General features: G+C 43.8%; 3 protein-coding genes across 3 annotated transcripts in view; 1 reads left to right on the top strand and 2 right to left on the bottom strand.

The window, feature by feature from the left end:
* Nucleotides 1-20,744, bottom strand: part of LOC119222197 (deoxynucleoside triphosphate triphosphohydrolase SAMHD1-like) — a 122,767-nt gene that overhangs the window by 78,305 nt on the left and 23,718 nt on the right. The window lies entirely within an intron of this gene.
* LOC134129007 (deoxynucleoside triphosphate triphosphohydrolase SAMHD1-like) lies at nt 1,822-19,218 on the bottom strand. The gene is made up of 14 exons (XM_062562135.1): nt 19,176-19,218; nt 17,911-18,071; nt 15,805-15,920; nt 15,642-15,712; nt 12,261-12,405; nt 12,072-12,183; nt 11,883-11,991; nt 11,314-11,405; nt 11,115-11,227; nt 8,108-8,244; nt 7,808-7,885; nt 7,617-7,721; nt 6,594-6,731; nt 1,822-3,345 (listed from the first exon to the last, which is right to left on the bottom strand). The coding sequence occupies exons 1-13, from the start codon at nt 19,203-19,205 to the stop codon at nt 6,594-6,596; spliced, it is 1,407 nt and encodes a 468-aa protein (XP_062418119.1). The 5' UTR covers nt 19,206-19,218; the 3' UTR covers nt 1,822-3,345.
* On the top strand, nt 4,067-5,827 carry LOC134133281 (uncharacterized). The gene is made up of 2 exons (XM_062566363.1): nt 4,067-5,133; nt 5,623-5,827. The coding sequence occupies exons 1-2, from the start codon at nt 4,190-4,192 to the stop codon at nt 5,825-5,827; spliced, it is 1,149 nt and encodes a 382-aa protein (XP_062422347.1). The 5' UTR covers nt 4,067-4,189.

Here is a 20,744-nt window from a genome sequence, read left to right as displayed (position 1 = left end):
ATCTTTCGAACCATCTGTAAAGATGCTAATATGCTCCTGATATCTCTCCATTATCTGACATTGGACTGCATATACTAAATTTGCCTCAGGATTATCCATCTTAATTTTAAGTATCTCTAAGTCGGTTTTTGGGGCCTCTAATAGCCATATAGGAACTGCCGGCCACATTACCCCTGGGCAAAAGTTCTTATCTTTTACAGCCATTTCCTGTGCCACTGCCTCCCCTGTCCATCCAAAACTTGACAGTCTTACCATCTCTCTTTCCCAGCTTGCCTGTATTACACTGTTCACTGGGTGATCCCCCTTTTGACCCATCAGGTTTACCCAATAATTCGCCTGAAGCTGCTTTCTTCGCAGATCAAATGGCACTTCTCCTGCTTCTACCTGCAATGAACATACTGGAGAAGTTCGCACGGCTCCTGTACATATTCTCAGTGCCTTAGCTTGGATTACATCTAATCTGGCTAGCACTGACTTGGCTGCAGATCCATACACCAAACACCCATACTCAATTCTTGCTCTAATTAAATATATATATATTTGAAAACAGTGCTCTTCAGAACGCAGACTATATGAAGGGGAATGGTTGATGGGAGATCTGGAACAGGTGTGGTGATTTGATGAGGGGAACCAGGTGTGCACACAAAAAAAGAACACCGTGGGTCTGTACCATGGTGGTAGTTCAACAAACTCAGGGTTCCAGGATTGGTTCAGAATTGACAAAACCAAACCGAAGCAATCAGGTTTTATTGGTACCATGATGCCGCTTATCAACTCACTTTGTCAACCCAGGCTTTGATCCTTAAACGCTGATTACTCTGTGCGTGCGTACATAAGAGTAACGTCGGCACCGCACAACCAATCACGTTTGATATGGCGAGAGAGCAATATATTTTTCTGCAGAGGAGCAAGAAATTATTCTTCATAAATATGAAGAATATAAAAATGTTTTTCAAGAACGCAGTAACACCGTCGCTGCTGCCAAAGCAAGAGAACAATCTTGGAGGAACATTGCTGATAGTGTTAATGTGTAAGTTAAAGATGTACATTTTATAGGCGATTCATGTAAAATATTGATTTTAGGCTAAGCAAAAAGGTATTAAATAAAATGAAAATGTGTTCTTGACAGCAGATCAAGACAAAATTATAAAAATATAATTCAAAGTGGTGAGTATTTAACACAACCTTTTATTATTTTGGTGAACATTTTATCACAAACACTTCTTTGCAACAATTTCATTAAATCCTACTTCTGACTTGAGATCTCGAATGCAGAACACAACCTGCCCCGGAGCAGGTTAGCCGTGCAGCGTAAGATACCATGGCAGCGAATACCGATTGAAGCTGAGCTACTTTCATAGTACCAAAAACCCAGGTTTGGTGGAAACTAAACGGAAACATAGCTGACTGGCCACCTAAACCAGCTTCATGGTACAGGCCCCAGATCTGTAGACCTATACCCATAGAGCATTTTACAGTTGTAAAGTGAAATCTTACATTCCCTCAGTAAACAACATGCATTTCATCCAATGTTCAGATTCATGATCTGGTTATGTATGAAAATGATCACATAGTTAATCACTAATTCCAAATTTGAATCTTTAAACACAGTATTTTTAGAAAAGTTTCATGCTGACTTAGAGTAACAGTAATAATAATAACTATCTACTCTAATTAACTCAACATTTTTTTTTGGTTTGATGTTTTCTGCTTATTTGTATGAAACATTATTTTCATACAGATCAGTTATGCTCTGATCTGGGAGCATAGCGCCGCCTGGTGTTCAACAAGGGTCATTAAACAGAGACAAGCTGAGAGGAACCCGTTTTATTTCTTTGAAGCACTACACACAGCATCTCTTAAGTATCCCTTTACACACATAGATATTGCTATTGTTTTTTTTAATTACATAATCGGCAAAATATAAAATAAGCCGTCAGAAAATGTCCATGAGATTACATTTTGGTAAAATGAAAAAGATAAGTGAAAAACATTAGAAATAATGCTCATATCTTAAAGTTGAGCCACTCACAATAAACAACGTCACACAGATCTGAAAACTAAATCCGCACACGTCAAAATCTGTTCACAGAACCGTTTGGCTGCCAATTATTAATTATTATTTGTCAAAAACACATTCTTGCCCATTTCTCCTAAACGCTGTGTCCGATTCTCACTGAATATTCTGTGGACCAATTGGTTCAATATCACCTGGTACCTTGTTTGTTGCTTGTTGATCTCATTGTTTTTAGAAGATTTGGACCAACAAACTTCCAAGAAGTGTGGCTTAATCTGGCAAGACACATGTATCCCAAATGACACGGTCTGCTCTCATCACATTAGTTGCATATGTACATATTCCACCCCAAACCTACCCTAATGTTTAATCATATTGGAAGACTAGGGGGCGCTGCAGTTAATCGCTGAATATCTGCATTTTTAGCCTAATTTTTTAGTTGTGAAAGACCAAACTCCTCCTAGAGATTAAACCTGATTCTTTTTAAATTTGGGCAGTGTGATCCTGAAACCTTTGCCTTTAAAAATTGCATAAAGCTTGAAAAATATTGAACTATTTGAGCGCAGAGCATCAGCAAAAAAACACTATTTGCCATGAAAATGAAAGTTGTTTTAACTAGACCGTACTTTATCTAATGTGCTCCATATTTCTCCTTCGTCATGACCTCGTTACCCTGTAGACATACATATGACCATTCATAACCTCAGTCATCACGCCACCTGGTGGCAACAGGAAGTTACTTTTCTTTTTATAGCCTGCTCCTCACATGTTAATCTGATCCCTCTCAAATGTTGTCAGAAAACACATAAGACCTTGATAATGTTAAAGGTAGATTTTGCAGAGCGTCGCTCCAAACAATCAACGCCGACTCAAGGTCGCTTTGTCCGACGGCCGATCTTGGCCTCGCTGGTAGTCGTCTAAATATATATAATATTATATAAGTATAATGTAATAATAATAATATGAGTTGTGCCTCTTAGAGCAGAAAGAAAGGGAGCAGGATCTATTACACACACTCTCAAATAAAACCAACATTAAAAAGGATAAAACTAAGTGTTATAATAAAGAGTTTAAAAGCCCCCTGAATACCGCATCCTTCTTTTTGGTGCAAAGATATTATAATCCTTGCTGTGATCACCAACACCTCGTAGAAAAATATTCATCATATAGATTATGTTTGTGTGTCGGAGGGTTCTGTGCTCTATTTCTATTTCTTATCTTTTAAAAAGCTGGCTTTCTACTCTACATTAGTACCAACTGGGTTTACTTCCTTCATGTCGTCCTGTTGGTCTTCAGAGGAGGTTCAGCGGGGCTTTTATGTCTTCGTCCTGTGTGAGGAACAAAACAACAGATGACAATGAGGCTCAAAAGGGATCTGGGTTCAAATACGTGAAGTCCACTTCCACCGGATCAGACTTTTGGACACATTTCATTACATATAATTCCTTCCCAATCCCATTCTTTATTTCTATCTTTAATCCCTCATGTTGTTTACTTTTATGTGTCTCTGGCTTCCACTGATAACCTGTCAATCATAAGTTAGCCCCGCCCTACAGCATCCTTTACACCTACAGGTCTGTTGGACCATTAACCAATGGACCATCATTCGCTAAATCAGGGATTCCCAAAGTGTGGTGCGCGCACCCCTGGGGGTGCGTGAGCTGCGACCAGGGGGTGCGCGAGAGGAAAAATGTAATGGCGGTCCCTTACATTTTTTTAAAGCAAAATTGGAGGAGTTGCAGAAAAGCCGTTGCAGTTAAATTCATGCATTGAAAGACTCAGTACGGGCTTCAAATCCGCTCAGTTACACAGTAGGGAGAAAGGGGCTGCCGCACACAATTGCCGAAGACTTGTGTTTGATGGTGGAGTGTATGATTGGAGAGAAAGAGGCAAAAAAGTTGGACATGATTCCTGTGTCCAATAACACTGTGTCGCGCCGCATCTGAAGACATCCTGGCTGTACGTGTATCTCTCTCTCTCTCTCTCTCTCTCTGAGTGACGAGCGTGCAGAGCGTGGAGGTGAGAGCGATAGCGTTTGTAGCATAGATCTGCCTAATATTTAATGCGTTGAATTTAGAAGTTTTGTGTAGACGTGTTTTGTTGGGTAGTGTTCCTGTTGTGCGCGTTTTTGCAGCCGATCAAGTCACGCTGATCGGCGTGCTAAACGCAGCCATGGACCTGACCCGACTAACGCGGAAGCACGGCGTTAAGGTTCCGCCGGGCTTCCCCTGCTCGGTGGAGGACTGCAGCCTGGCCGTGGGAGAGATGGTCGGTCACGGCAGCGTAAAGTCCGCCGCCCGCATGAACAACGCGGTGGTGTTGTTTGTAGACAGTGTGGACAAAGCCAACATGGTGGTGGAGAAGGGGATCGTGGTGAATCAGACGCGCGTGCCCGTTCTGCCTCTCGCCACACCAGCGACCCGAGTCACGGTCTCTAACGTCCCCCCGTTCATCGGAGACGAGATGCTGACCAGAGAGCTGTCAAGACACGGGAAGGTTGTGTCTGGCGTTAAAAAAGTGACATCAGGCTGCAAATCTCCTCTCCTCAGACACGTGGTGTCGCACAAGAGGACGCTGTACATGCTCCTCAACCAAAAAGACGAGGATCTCAACGTGGTGTTTAAAGTAAGGGTGGATGGTTTTGATTATTTGGTGTTTGCCAACTCTGACAGTTCAAGGTGTTACCGGTGTGGGAGGGAGGGACATCAAAGCAGAGCATGTCCAGAGAGGAAATCTACTAGTCACAACCAAGGGGGGCATGAAAGACAAGAGGGGACAGTTGGGGTCCAGCAAGGAGGTGAAGAAGGGACAGATCGAGTCCAGGAGAGTGTGGCGAGTGAGGGGGGTGAACGTGGAGTTCAGCTGGTGGAGAGAGGGACTGGTGGAGTGAAGGACCTGACGGGTGGGGCCCAGCAAGTGGGGAAGGCGAATGACTGGGTGAATGAAGGGATGAGTGAGGCCCAGCAAGTGGGGCAGGCGAATGACAGAGTGAATGAAGGGATGAGTGAGGCCCAGCAAGTGGGGCAGGCGAATGACGGAGTGAATGAAGGGACGAGTGAGGCCCAGCAAGTGGGGCAGGCGAATGACGGAGTGAATGAAGGGACGAGTGAGGCCCAGCAAGGGGGGCAGGCGAATGACGGAGTGAATGAAGGGACGAGTGAGGCCCAGCAAGGGGGGCAGGGGAATGACGGAGTGAATGAAGGGACGAGTGAGGCCCAGCAAGGGGGGCAGGCAAATGACGGAGTGAATGAAGGGACGAGTGAGGCCCAGCAAGGGGGGCAGGGGAATGACGGAGTGAATGAGAAAATAGTTGGGGTCCAGCAGGTTGGACAAGGGGGTGAAGGGAGGCAAGAGGAGACGGAAGGGTGTCTGGAGACATACTTTGAAGGGACACTGTCTACTGATAGTGAAATGGACATGGAGGGGGGAGAAGAAAGTTTAAAAATCCCCCTCCTGAAGAGAAAGACGGAGAGCAGAGGGGGCTCTCAAGCCAAGAAGGGGTCAGGGAGCAGAAGGACAGGGGGAGCAGCAGTAGCCGATTCGGCTGTGGAGCAAGACTCTGCGGACAGCGTCTCTTCTGGCGGGACGGCCACTAATTGCTACAGCGTGGGGAGAGTGAAACTCTTCCTGAAGACCACAAAGAACATGAAGGGGATACAGCTGGAGGACTACTTTCCTGATATGGAGAAATTCAGGCGTACTGCTCGAGAGGGCGCAAGTAAACGAGGGAGTTCCCGCTACACCCAGCAGGAGGTCTTCCGGCTACGAAAGTTCGTCCAGAGGATCAACGAGAGGGCTGCCGTGGATTGAGTGGAGTACCGGCTGAAAGGAGGAGCCAGTGACCAGACGAACCTACGGTTCATCGACAAAGTGGACGATTTCTGTGTGCGTCGGTGCTGCAGAGGAATCTGGAGCTGATTGGCTGGAAGGAGATTGCGTCTTCGCAGAGTCATTCTGTGTGTTCATTGGACCTTTAATGTCAACATGGAATATGTTTTTGTTTGTGTTTGTTTTTTTAAGAAAATAAAGGTTTTTGAAAAATCAAAAAAATCTCTCTCTCTCTCTCTCTCTCTCTCTCTCTCTCTCTCTCTCTCTCTCTCTCTCTCTCTCTCTCTCTCTCTCTCTCTCTCTCTCTCTCTCTCTCTCTCTCTCATCTCTCTCTCTCTCTCTCTCTCTCTCTCTCTCTCTCTGCAGGCTGAGCGACTTTTGCACTAACCGTGCTTTTTGTTACTGAGCCTGTGTTGATGTTGGTATTGTCATGCGTGTTATGGTTATTTGCGCATGTTTAAACTTGTGTCTTTATATGACGATAAAACAAAGTTAGGTTGCGTTTTTTTTTTAAAGTGTGAATTGGGGGTGCGCCAACCCGGTTGGGACATGGAAGGGGGTGCGCAGGAAAAAAAGTTTGGGAACCGCTGCACTAAATGAACATCATGCTGCATTGAAGAAGTCTTGAAACTAGAGACTGAGACCATAAACTCATGTTTACAATGTTTACTGAGGGAATAAATCAAGAGAGAAGTAGAGTCATTTCCTCATAGACATCGTAACCATCGTCCCTGCAGGTGCAGATTACCTAAAGCATTGCGAGGCTCTCGTCCTGGCACCACTGGGCAAAGGTCTCAGTGGCCGCCTCCAGAATCCGTGGGTCCATGTTCTTGCAGTAGACTCGGATCAGCTGTTCTGCAAACTGCTGAGGGAGGATGTTAGACACCTGGTGAGGGAGAGAAGCAGGCAGCTTATTTTGAGGACAGGTAAGATGTCCACAGAGCTTTTGGGGAGTTTCTATGACAACAGAATCTTGATGTCACCACATGACAGCTGTTGATTGATCAGTGTCTTCGCTTCTTATTCTCTATTTGTTTAACACCATGATTCCATTCTCAGTTTGTACCAAGGAGCTCGTCATTGTTCATTCTGACAGCTGGAAGGTTGGAGGAGGGAGACTTTATGGCTCTATTTTCATAAATGACACACAAAGGTGCACAATGTACACAGTATTGTGGTAGATTGCAGGAAGAGATGAGGGGGAAGAATGAGGTATCTGGCGGCCAGATGACTCCGCCCCCTGAGCCTTATATGGACTTCCTACCTAACGAGGAGAGGCTGGGAACCGTTATTAATTAAGGAGAGCATAAGAAGGGGGGAGAGAACAGATAAGGGGAGTTTAAGACGGAGTTTTGGACCAAACTGCTTTGGAAGAGGACCAGCATGCGTATGACCTGGTGAAAGAAGAAGAAGAAGAAGCGTTGAACTTCCCCTCCTACACTGTCCAACCTCACCCAGTGAGCAACTTGTGTTCTCGACCAGTGACGTGGAAACCCTCCACTGTATTCTTTATTTCACACAATAGAGTAGGAAGATGAGCAGAGTTCAGATCTCCTGGGTCTTTAACGACCACCATCTGATCCCATAACATCTCCCCCTCTGTTGTGATGTAATTCAAGTAACACGTCTTACAAGTCTTCTGATCGCACCTCACTACAGCTATTATCAGAAGCTAAGATGGTTTCAACTCGAAGCTTCATCGTCATTGGGAAGAGTTTAACAAAGAAGACTCAGCCGGTCCTGAGGTCTGGGCTTCTCGTTCGGTTCTGACCTGGTTCCTGCGGATCCAAACGGCTCTGTTAGGGTTGGCCTTTTTGTAGAAGCGCACGCTGTCGATGGGATTCTTCTCCTTCATCCCATAGTCAAAGTTGATGACCTAGAAGAGTGAGAAGGTTGTAATGAAGCCTGCAGACACATTGTAGAGCAGGGAGCACAGGGACGGATCAGATTATAAAGACTCACATCGACAAAGAAGTCCTCACTATCCAGAACCAGAGGGAACTGTCGAGTCAGAGCGGCTTCCCAGCTCGCTTCTATGTCCTTTCAGAGGAGAAAGAGCAGGATGTGAAGGTTGCTTATTTAACCATGGGGTACACATGAGATGATCCACCTCTAAGCTAAAATGTTATTGCAGTTTTATCGTGTTTTGTAGATTCACTAAATTCTCCATCCAAACATGAACAAAGACACTTATAAAACATTTACTGTTTCTAGCTTCTCCAAAGTGAAATAACTGAATATAACAGCTTTAATCGGACTGACTGTGAGGTTCACGCGTCGCGTCGGCTGAGCCTGGCCGAGACATTTGTAGAGGCGTCGACCCACAACGGCTTGAAGAATGTTCCTTGACTCCTCCAGCTCATCGGATGATGAGTTGAGTATTTGATCAAAGACGTCATCTAGAAAGAAAGAGGAGGGGGGGACGGTAAACACAGCACAATAATGTGATCGTCCACACAATATATTTGTATTACTTTTACAAAAGGTTGAAAAGTGAAAGTTCATTAAAAACACTGGGACCTTTTTTTTAATCTCACAAAGAAGGGATCAAAATAGATTAATATTATTTGTTGACAGTTTGCGAGTGAAAAACATCAATTCGCATCATAAACAAGTGACTTATTAGTCTCTTCATGAGTTTTAGTTTGTAGCGAGGATGTTTTGATAAAAAGATGAAAAGCTGTTTAACAAGAGAACCTTCTGAATACTTAGTTTCCACATTGCTCAGTGATTTGATTTATTATCTGTTTTGAGGGTTTTCTGTTTTTTCTAGATGTCATATTTAATCTTTATCTATTCATGGCGTAAAAATATGAGGGGCCGTTTAGGACTTAACTACTGAGACACTCTCACACACACTACTGAGACACTCTCACACACACTATTGAGACACTCACACACACTACTGAGACACTCAACACTCACACACACTACTGAGACACTCTCACACACACTACTGAGACACTCTCACACACGCTACAGAGACACTCAACACTCACACACACTACTGAGACACTCTCACACACACTATTGAGACACTCTCACACACACTACTGAGACACTCTCACACACACTACTGAGACACTCTCACACACACTATTGGGACACTCTCACACACACTACTGAGACACTCTCACACACGCTACAGAGACACTCAACACTCACACACACTACTGAGACACTCTCACACACACTATTGAGACACTCTCACACACACTACTGAGACACTCTCACACACACTATTGAGACACTCATGCCATCTCACTAGTGTGCGTGAGAGCATCTCACTATACAACATGAGAGCAGTTCACTATACAACATGAGAGCATCTTACTAAACAGTGTGAGAGAATCTCAGTATACAGTGTGAGAGAATCTCAGTTACACCGGAAGGCATCTCAGTTACACCGGAAGGCGGAAGCAAAGAGCGCTGATTTTGAAAAGCGCAATGCGCCAATCATACGCCCTTCCTTCATATGCCTTGAAGTCCGGGCTCGCCCGTCCAAGTTTATAAATACTACCATATTCAAGAGACGGAATGTCATTTTAGGACGTTTTCAGGCGAGAAATTAGGTGTTTAAGCAACATTTCTGCGGTCGGTTTGTTAACATTCAGCCATCGTAAAAAATTCCATGGAGGATGTCGGAGACGTGAGGCGTAGTTAACGGGACCACGTGATGCCTCCAGCACCGGGCGGTCAGCCTCATCTCACGCCGCAGACAGCAGCCTGTTCTCGGCCAGACTTCTGTGAAATTGACTACTTGTATTAGGGGGATGTTGGACCGTCTTGATTTGCAATGCCCTGACGCGTATTTGTCCTCCTTTTTTGGAGTTGCGCTGGGAAAACTGTCGCCCCACCCTCTCTCTGGCCGTAACGTCCGCGCCACCCCCCCTAACCTGACACGACTTTGACACCCCTGATTTACAGCCTCACGAAATATTGTCCTTTTTTATGGTGTTATGGATATGGTCACCCTACATTGTATCCACTTTTCTATAGCGGAGACACATGTGGATCTTACAATAGAAATATTCATTAATTAATAGTTGGATTTTAATGTATTATTTAATCGATTATTATCCTTTGAAGTCGCTCGCTTTGAAGCTGATGTCCTGCTGCCGGTTTCCATGACGGTCTCCCCACAAACCTTTAATTAAGACACGGTTAGTTTTATTGCACAATGATAGACAGTACAACAAGCGCGCACACTATGGATACAGTATAGTTTACGTATCGTTTATTAAGGTTATGAATTTAAACTCGGCTCGCAAAATAGCCGGTAAACAAACACCAGTCTCAGATTAAAAGTTATGAACACTCATCCTAGTTATACTATCGTATATATAACCGCTACGGAAAAGTGGACCGAAGCGGAGCATTTCACAGAAGTCTGTCCGAGAACAGGCTGCTGTCTGCGGCGTGAGATGAGGCTGACCGCCCGGTGCTGGGGGCATCACGTGGTCCCGTTAACTACGCCTTACGTCTCCGACATCCTCCATGGAATTTTTTACGATGGCTGAATGTTAACAAACCGGCCGCAGAAATGTTGCTTAAACACCTAATTTCTCGCCTGAAAACGTCCTATAATGACATTCCGTCCCTTGAATATGGTAGTATTTATAAACTTGGAAGGTCGAGCCCGGACTTCAAGGCATATGAAGGAAGGGCGTATGATTGGCGCATTGCGCTGTTCAAAATCAGCGCTCTTTGCTTCCGCCTTCCGGTGTAACTGAGATGCCTTCCGGTGTAACTGAGATGCCTTCCGGTGTAACTGAGATCCTCTCACACTGTATACTGAGATTCTCTCACACTGTATACTGAGATTCTCTCACACTGTATAGTGAGATGCTCTCATGTTGTATAGTGAGATGCTCTCACGCACACTAGTGAGATGGCATGAGTGTCTCAATAGTGTGTGTGAGAGTGTCCTAAACGGCCCCTCATATAAAAACATCTCATGAATAGAAAGTACGTTTAAAGATGACATATTAATGTAATAATTACACACAACTTTGTAACTAAAGAGAACCTCCGTTGGTCAGCTGTTAGCGGTGCTGCTGACGTTGCTAGCTCTGCCTCGTGTCGATCTGATCACTGAGTGGTTGTTTACAATGTCACATGAGCAGAGATGAACACGGATCCCTCATCACATCATTTCACTGGATGATCAGCAGATAACGATTGTCCGTAATACTTCAATTTAATTTCTTCTTCACATGTGAAAAATGTTTGAAAAGTGGCGGCGTGGAGCCGGCTTGTTTCTACTCACCTGTCACCTTGGTGTAGGCCTCCATGTCGTCGATGGTAGCGGAGAGAGACATCGACTCTTCAGAGCCTTCAAACAGGATGTGTCCGTCTGCTTTCAAAAAGGCCTCCGTGATCCTGAACAAATCACATCATCACTTTGTAAAAATGTAACACACATGGGGGGAGGGGGGGTCATGAAGCGAAGACAGCAAGCTCCTCACATAGTCTCCACGATGTTGGCCACTTTGTGCTGGTAGGCTCTCCGGTGGAGACAAAGCCTTGTGTGGAACATGTCGTACAGATTGCCCACTTCCTGTTAAAAAAGATAGAGACAACTGGTTAGAGGACGGAAGACGTTCTGACAAGGCTTTAAATGTAGAACCAGCGCTTGAGTGCCCGCATCCTGTGTAGTGACCAGCAGGGGGCGACTCCTCTGCTCCCATAGACGTCTATGAGGAAATGACTCTACTTCTGTGTAGTGACCAGCAGGGGGCGACTCCTCTGCTCCCATAGCCATCTATGAGAGAATGACTCTACTTCTCTCTTGATTTATTCCCTCAGTAAACATTGTAAACATGAGTTTATGGTCTCAGTTTCTAGTTTCAAGTCTTCAATACAGCATTACATTCATTTAGTGAATGATGGTCCATTTAGGGTCAAACAGACCATAAAGCAGGGGATTCTCTACCAGAGACATATACGGCTTCTCTCCCTCACTTTTCCTTTTTGCTGTTTGCAAAGAAGCTTCTCATTTTGAGACGATTGTCTTTGTGTCTCTGGGTTTAAGCACCTTGTCTCTGAAGCAGATCTGCTTCTGCCCCTTCACCTCACACACTCTTGCGAACATCAGGCAGCGACTATAGTCAAAGTTGTTCTTGATGCCCAGGTGGTAGCAGTCCCTGAGAATGAAGACACATCGTGGTGAAAAGACGGTTGAAGTTAACAAGTCAATAAGGAACATTCAGGGTACAGGACCCACCTGGCAAAGTAGTCCCACTTGTCCACATCTATGCCGTTTCTTTTGTTGGACACGATCTCATAGAGGAAGGACTTGTCCTCTGGACGGCCTCTATAGGGGGGACATGAGAGACCAGTGACGTCAGGAATGAAGAACAATATGATCATTTTTCCACCTCCAGACCCAAACAACTTATTTTTGCTACCGCCGGTCGCTCCGGGCGCTGCGGTTTGGTGATCAGTTCCTTGATGAAGTCCAGGTCCGTGGGCAGCACCAGGCCGTGCCTCCTCATCACCGGCCTTAGATTGTTAACTCTCACCAGGTGGTTTAACATTTTAACGGAGGCGTCCTCATGCTGCAACCAAAAACAGAAGGAGGAAATGGTCAGGATGTAAAAGTGAAAGCACGATGACTCGAATAGAAAGTAATCTCATCCGAAAGGTAAATGTTAAACACTGCGTGCCTCGTGGAGGCTTATCTTGTACTTACTGTCGTGCCATGAAGTCAAATTACATTAATTATAGCAGCTTATATAAGAAATGGCTGAAACAGGTTCTGGCCCATTGACGGCTGCTGAAAATGGGCCAAATCTGGCATTATAGAATCAGGCCTATTCACACTGAGACATGTTGAGAGAGAAACTTGGTTGTCTGTCGGGTTGCTAAGGGACATAGACAGCGTATTTTTGTATTTGTGAGTACAGTGCGCACTGTTCTCGAATCTAAGACGGCCGTGGATGGCAGCCTCGATGTTCCGGTCTCGTATTTTTTTAAGCTTTTTGCCGTTTTTAGCTCTCAGCTCTCTGGTTGCCTTCACCAGGAAAAAACCTTTGAACAGAAGAGTATTTAGTCCGCTAGCCTCAGTGCTTCCAGGTTCGGGCCACAGCGGTCGGTCTGGCTACCACATTGCTAGACAGCACGAGCCCACCTGTTTACCCTGCCGGGACCTTTCAGTCTGGTTAGCAGACCTGTAAGGGTTGTCAGGCTAACAGGCTGGAAGCTCTCCAAACTACCAGCCTGCTAGTCTGAGGATCTTGTGGCCCATCTCAATCTTGCCTTCTTGTCAAAGAAACTGCAACGTATTGTCACTGTACAACTCTAAGCCCACCTCAACTCCAAAGATCTGTTCCAGCCATTTCAATGAGGTTTATTTTATCTTAAACAAATAATATTACATTGCATGCATGCAATAACATCCCTCGAAATTGTCTTTCTCATATAAACCTACACAATAAAGTATTCTAAACTGACTTTGTGAATGTTTTAAAAAGAAACAGTACAGCTGACTCTCCTGCGGCGGGCCGTACTGTGTAAATGAAAACGTGTCTTCAGTCTTGCTAACTGCTTTAATGCTGTTAATTATGGATTTAATCGATTCATTGTTGCAGCCCTAGCACTGATAGAGTAAGCTAGCTGCTAGGCTATCTCTATGTCAACATCTACCCAGCGCTGCACACGGTCTGAAGAGTACCACACTGTTGCCCTTCCAGACAGTGCATAGTTAGCATAAGGAATGAGTATAGTATGTAATAATTTTGATAGATTTACCATTCATGTTTTGTAAATTGTGAGATCTCACAACTCTTTCTTGTCTCTGTTTCTACCAGGCTGTGACCTCTGGATTTTGGCCGGAATCAAAGGTTGCTACCCAGTATGAGTTTTATCGTATACCGGTTCAGAGATATTGTTAATATCCACATTAACGTTTGAACAACGTTACCTTGGGAGTGAACGCGTAATAACGTTTGATTTAGCACAGCCCGATCTAGTGGATGCATAACGCAACCCCAGTCGAACGTTTTACTGGAGTATCTTCTATTCTATGCGCCTTATAATCCGGTGCGCCCTATATAGGAAAATAGTTCTAAAATAGGTGATTCATTGAAGGTGCGTCTTATAATCCAGTGCGCCTTATAGTCGCGAAAATACGGTAATTATGAATGTAATTGAATGTAATTTGACCCTTTTAAAAGTGGGCTTTATACAAATTCACTGTAACATTTTGGTCTGTCTTATTTTAGTAATATACAATTGTATTTTATCATATGCCATAACATATGATACCATATAATAATTGTGGTGGCGGGCGTGGTCTCCGCTCGGCTGCAGGGGGGAGCCGGCTCGGGGAACGGCGCCAGGTGAGAACTATCATAATCAGGCAGAGGCTGACTGGTGTAGTTGTGCTTAAAACCCCAGTAGGAGAACCATCAGAAGGCGGGCGAGCACGGAGCAAGCAGCACGGAGCGAGCAACGCCTCAGTGAGAGACAACTGGCAGATGAGAAATATTAAAAACTGTCATCTCGTGATTAACTGTGCGGACCTCGTCATTCCCGGAACCCTTCCCCAGAACCCAGACCGGTTACAATAATATATTATGTTATTTGGCATTTGTTTGTTTGTGGTTGCACAAAATTAAAACAATATGTACCTTTCTTTATTTGGCTTATGGTTTTCACTTGATATCTTTTCTGGACAAACATTCATTACCAAACAATGTGATCTTGACTGGCTTGATTTTGTAAGTAAAAGAAGTGTGTTTTTGTTACATGAAGAACATATTCAACCTGATCCTGGGGCATCATTCATATCGAGTCTTAGCCGAGTCGGCAACCGGACCCGGGCAATGGTAACTGGGTTATTTTTGATTATGGCCCGTGACAGCAGTGTTGTACGCCGGATTCGGGCCAGTATATTCGGCCTGATTCTGGGGCGTCATTCATCCCAAGTCTCAGATGAGTCGACAACCAGACACAAATTTTTCTGGCGTACCGAGCTCGAGCCGGATCTGGGCTTAGTCAGTTTGGCTACCTGGGCCCCCTCCCAAAAGCACAACGAGCTACTCAAAGCACAACACACATTTGATATGGGAAAGATGTGAATTAATTCACACACTCAATCAGAAGCCATTACGTTTTAGGTCCACATCAAACACGACTTGTACGCTCTGTGTGAGCCACTCACTGCGAACTTAGTTCTCCTCATTGAAAGTCTGAAAACCTTCCTCTCAGTACGGAGCTCTAGTTTTGTTGTTGAACTGCTGTCTGATTTGATTCAGATTTGCTGCTATAAAGGCAGTTTAGTAAAATAATTTTTTACTAAATACTCCAAATCTCCTTCATTGTGCTTAATTAAGTGTTTAATGCCGTGTATAATTATAAAGGCAGTTTAGTAAAATCATTTTTTACTAAATACTCCAAATCTCCTTCATTGTGCTTAATTAAGTGTTTAATGCCGTGTATAATTATAAAGGCAGTTTAGTAAAATAATTTTTTACTAAATACTCCAAATCTCCTTCATTGTGCTTAATTAAGTGTTTAATGCCGTGTATAATTAAGTGCTTAATTAAGCTAACACAAAAATGTCTGTTATTTTATTCAATGACGTACTGTGATTTGACTGGTGTGATGCCAACAACTTCACTGCTTCTCTTGACGCTGTCCTGAGCAATTTCCAGGGGAGCAGTGTCATCACAATAGCCTAACCTGATTGGTTAATCATTATTTTTTTTCATCAAGGGAGGCCAACTCAGCTTGGCCTCCTCACAGACACACAAGGTACTTTAAATAAAATATAAGTCTCATTGTGTCCTACCTTCCAGTCGTGACCTGGGCGCGCTTTGGGGATGAACTTTCCATCAAACAAGTGGGAGAAAGGCCCGTGTCCTGGAGAGGAAGAGGATGTGATCAACACGCCATCCCTTCTGGTCCCAATAAGCCGCCATTAAGCCCCCCTCCAAACACTGAACTCAACTCACCGAGATCGTGGCAGAGCCCGGCAATCTGCACGCAGAGGATGTCTCTGGAGGTGATGTCGAGCTCCGGCTGCCTCTGATGCAGAGCTCTGACCAGTTCTCCAGCCAGATGCGCCACCCTGAGGACGACGACGACGAGGACAAACACCAATGAGCTCCACCGGCCGAAGTGAAGACACTCATCGGAGCGTTTGGTAAAACATGTTAAAAGTGTAATGTGAAGTCATGTGACCATGGTGGACTTCCTTTAGTAAGGGTAGTAGTCATAGTTGTCACTCTAGTTCTCTCTGCCCCACGGCTGCAAGCTCACACGGACATATTTGTGACATATTCATGTCAATGTGGAACTGCCGTGCATGGAAGAATAATAAAAATATATAAGCGGGATGGGGGGGCTGCGCTGGTAACAGCAGCTCGCCTGTAGTTATTAGTAAAAAGTCCCTTTAATGACAAAAAAACTGAACTTTTGTGTATTGTGGTTCTAAACTAACTGTAGATTTAGTTTAGTTGTGTGATATATATATATATATATATATATATATATATATATATATATATATATATATATATATATATTAGGGCTGTCAAATGATTAAAAATTTTAATCAAATTAATCAGAATTTTCAGTTGATTAATCATGATTAATCACACCTGAATCCTAACCATTTTTTCTTTCTGAAATGCATACTAAAGATAAATAACAGGACACATAATTATCATTATTATCATCATGTTATTGATATTTGATTTTTTAATTCATTTCAGAAAATAATCAAAGCACTGTTATTTGATAAGTTAAAGACTGATTTCCCTGCATGGCTCTAGAAGGGTCTCGAGCCTCTGCAGTTTATCCCACTCTGCTGTGAGTTTGTGCTCCTGATGGTCCAGGGCTGCGATGACCAGACATGACCAGACATGTCAACCCTCCCGATGTTTCAAAGCCCCTCCCGAAAATCTCCCGGACCGACCTTTCTCCCGAACAACAATATTGCTGCACCACCCGTCACTGGGCGCGCCGTTTCAGACCGAACAATAATAAAGGTTACACCTTGAAGTCGAGCGCGGCGATTAGAACGACTGGCGCTGCAAAGAAATCCGCTAGCACCCCCAATTTCAGTGTGAAATATTCCCTTACCTGGGAGGATTTAGATCGCATTGGCTTCCCTTCCTCCGCATGTTTCAGAACAGTATTACGGGTCTCTCCGATGGTCTTTCCTCTACCTCAGCGCTGCTCTTAGCCAAGCTCTTTTTCTCTGTTCTGCTGCGCGAGAACGAGGGGGGGGGGGGGGGGGGGGGTGCGGGTCTCTGGCGCAAACGACTTGCTGAACCTGACGGCCTGACATATGCCTGCAGGTGGCAGTAATGTGTTGTATAGGAGGAAGTGCATTCCCTAGAGGAAGAGGCACTTTACTGACCTGAATAATTTGTCACACTGCGCATGCGTGAAATGAGTCAAAAAAATTGACGTAATTAACAACAAACAGCTAATTAACGCCGTTAACGCGCTATTTTTGACAGCCCTAATATATATATATTTAGTTGTGTTTTGTGGAGCAGGAGGAAGCATCAAACTGATGGTGATGTGTGGTGACTTTCAACTATGTAGCTTGGACATATTCAGGGGACAATTAAGGTGGACGTCATGAGTGATGTGAATGAATGAGATGGTGCAGGACCCAATGCTGTTTACATGCACGTACAGGGACTATTTGTCTAGACTGAACAAATGTGAAACAAAACGATTGGACGCTACAAATATTTTGTGCTGAAAGGCAGCTACTTACTTCCTATTTTTTAATGTCGCTGGTAACCATGTTATAAAAGCAACAAGGTACTTGAGGCTGTACTTTATCTTCAATAACGTAACAGTTTGAGGGCCTAACTACACCCTTGAACTGTTACATTATTAGACGATAAAGTACAGTCTCAAGTACCTTATTGCTTTTATAATGTACTCCTCGTGACTCTCTCAACCAATCAAAGCGCTGGATTTCATCTACCAGCGTTATACAGGAGTTTGACGTCATGTAGGACTCATTGGATCACTGCTCTGTGAATGCAGTGATCGATACCGGGTCAACAGACCAGCGCCCCTAGTGGAGGACATACCCGAGGGAGTGCTCGAAGCGGTTGTGGGACGCTCCGGGGAAAACATAGTAGACCCCCCCGAGCTGCTTGATGTGACGGAGCCTCTGGAACTGAGGTGTGTCGATGATTCTGACGAGCAGAGGGTGCATCTCCATGTGGCCGTGGATGGGATCGTTGAACACCTGCAAGAAGACACCAAGCAGCTGAGAGACGCATCTATTAAAACAAGAACCAACCCAGCTGGAGTTCACTTTTCGATGTAACGTTAAGAAATAGAATTCACTCAAATATCTACCGGAAGAAATGGTATAATATAATATTGTTACGTGACGTTGGTAGGGTTGCCACCTTCAATACAGAAAAACAAGGGACGCTACAGCTGACGGGGGGTGACATTCCTCCCACTCTCATCGGTGCTTTTGAAGCGGGATGCTGCATCGACCACAACTCACAAAAAGGTAGTTTACTTACTAATTACTCAAGCATTCATTCAAAGCGGGATGCGCTATATTTCGTTCTCAAATACGGGCCGATTCCGTATTTTAAAGGACGGGTGGTACCCTAGACGTTGGTACCCGAGGCATGAAGGCAAATCAATGCCAAAACCCGATAGCGCAAATCAGAAATCAAGCGTTGGTATCACCATGGTATCTCTACATTTCATTGGTTACAAACCTCGTCTCGGATGTTTCGTAGTATTGATGCATATTTCAAAAGCTTTCCACTGTGGAAACTTGTCTTTGTGAAATCGACTTACAGTTGTCGAATACTATTTTTAATTCGGATTCTGTCACGAGACGGAATTTTCCTTTGATTTTGAAAATAGTTGTAAAAAGAAACTCACCTTGCTTTGCTCCTTTTGTTTTGTTGTGTGATTATAAACTAACTTTACATGTAGTGGTGTTTTATGGAGCAGGAGGAAGCAGTATCAAGCTGAGAGCTAGTAAATGCAAGAAAATAATAAAAGGTTCATTTGTAACCTTGCATACAGGTTAATAAATAAGTTTGCTTTTGTGTTTTTTATTGACAACATTGATTTCCTCTGCCTTTAGATTGCATTATTACTTTTAGCTCAAAACATGTTATTTTCTCTGCCTGAAATATATCATTGTCGGCAGAGAGGCATATCTTTCTAATTTAAATTAAATAAGAAGATTTATACTTTATACATTTTTCGGGATTTAAGGCTCTTACTGTTAAGCGCAGAAGGTTGCTAAGCAACGGGAGGAGCGGAGGTAAAGCTGATGATGCAGCCCAGGTAGCTGAGACACCTGTGCAGATGTTACCTTGCTCTGGTCGGATGGTGGGCTGGCCATGATGAACCGGGGAACCGGGGAACCGGGCAGAAGGTTCGGTAAATCTGGTGAATCACAGCCGGTGAACCACAACAGCTGATCGGGACCGCGGCAAGAAGACACCACGACCGGAGAAAAACACCGGTATTTATTCCCTCTCAAGGTGTGTCAAGCTCCGCTGACACGGTGACGTTTCCGGTAGAGGGTTTTCAAAATAAAACTCGAAAAAGTTGAGTGTTTTCTTGATTCTCTTTTTACTTGCACGTTGGATATATTTGCTTGTCTTTATTAATATTTCCATAGTTATAACTGAAGAATAAACTGAAATTAGTTTTCACTAAAGTAGACCCAGATCAGCTGCTTAGAGAAGTATGTTGGGTTAAAGTCAGACTTCTTAACAGAATGAAAGCGCCAAACATTAGAGATGGGATTTTAAGCTTCTTGACTTTTTTTTGCAGAACTTTTCATTTATAGAGTGGCCTGGGCTCCATTTAAATATGAAAACTGTTATGGTTTAATTAATTGATCTCACTCTTTGTATTCTATTCAATGACTGAATTAAATCCACTTACAGTTGATAAAAACTGAAAATCAATCTTTTTATTCATAATGTAATAATAAGACCAAAGAAATAATAAAGGCAGAAACTTGTTGAAAGTTGTGTTTTGAGGGAACAAGTGGGGATAAGAGGTTGTCACAAAAGAGACAAGAAAGATATTCAAAAAATAATTCAAATGGATATTCAAAAAAATATTCAAATGTTTGAGCGACACACGAAACTCTCTTCCTGACAGATAATACTTGAGCGAGTCCAGGCCCATTTCACTCACAGATTCTTTCTCCACTGTCGAATAACAAGTTTCTCTCTGTAACAACTTTCGGCCTATGTATTCATTACGCGATCATTGGCCTCTACTTGTAACGGCACATATCCCAAACACCTCTCCGAGGCATCTGTTTGCAACAATAAGTCTTTAGTAAAGTCAGGACTTCACAAAACAGGGTTCATCCTGAAAGCAAAGTCTTTCTCCTCACTCCACTACAGCGGAGTAGGAGTCATGCACCGCGTCATATCTGTGAGAGCAGCTGCACAAGAGGAATAGTTAGGCACAGATCCTCTATACCAACCTGACACTCCAAGAAATGACTTTAGCTGGGTCTTGGTCTGTGGAGGCGCTGAAGACCGAATGTTAAAGGAGCTCAGTGTATTCTGTTTGAGTTAGTGAGGTTTATCTCCCTCCGGAACAACTGATGATGCTCTTGGATGTCGCTCTGCCAGTTGTTGTTTCGTTGCCTTGTGTAGCAAACATTTGATTGAGTCCACTGTTAAGCTTAAGAATGACACAAAACAGTTCCAATAACAACATGCTGGTTAGCGGTCAAAACCCTTTGCTCTTCCTCGGTCAAACACCTGATCCACAACCTAAATACCCAAGCTCATTAGTGTTTAGTGGACCGCTGTTACGTCCCTAAAAGGTCTAGGGGTGGAGGACGCAAATATTGTTAAATAAACCCGGGAGATCTTGACAGACAGGTAGTTAATGTACAAAACTCAAAAAA

Source organism: Pungitius pungitius, chromosome 1 (genome assembly GCF_949316345.1).
Source record: "Pungitius pungitius chromosome 1, fPunPun2.1, whole genome shotgun sequence".
Lineage (NCBI taxonomy): Eukaryota > Metazoa > Chordata > Actinopteri > Perciformes > Gasterosteidae > Pungitius > Pungitius pungitius.
Note: the sequence above shows the minus strand (reverse complement) of the source record. Positions and strands in the feature narration are given on the sequence as shown.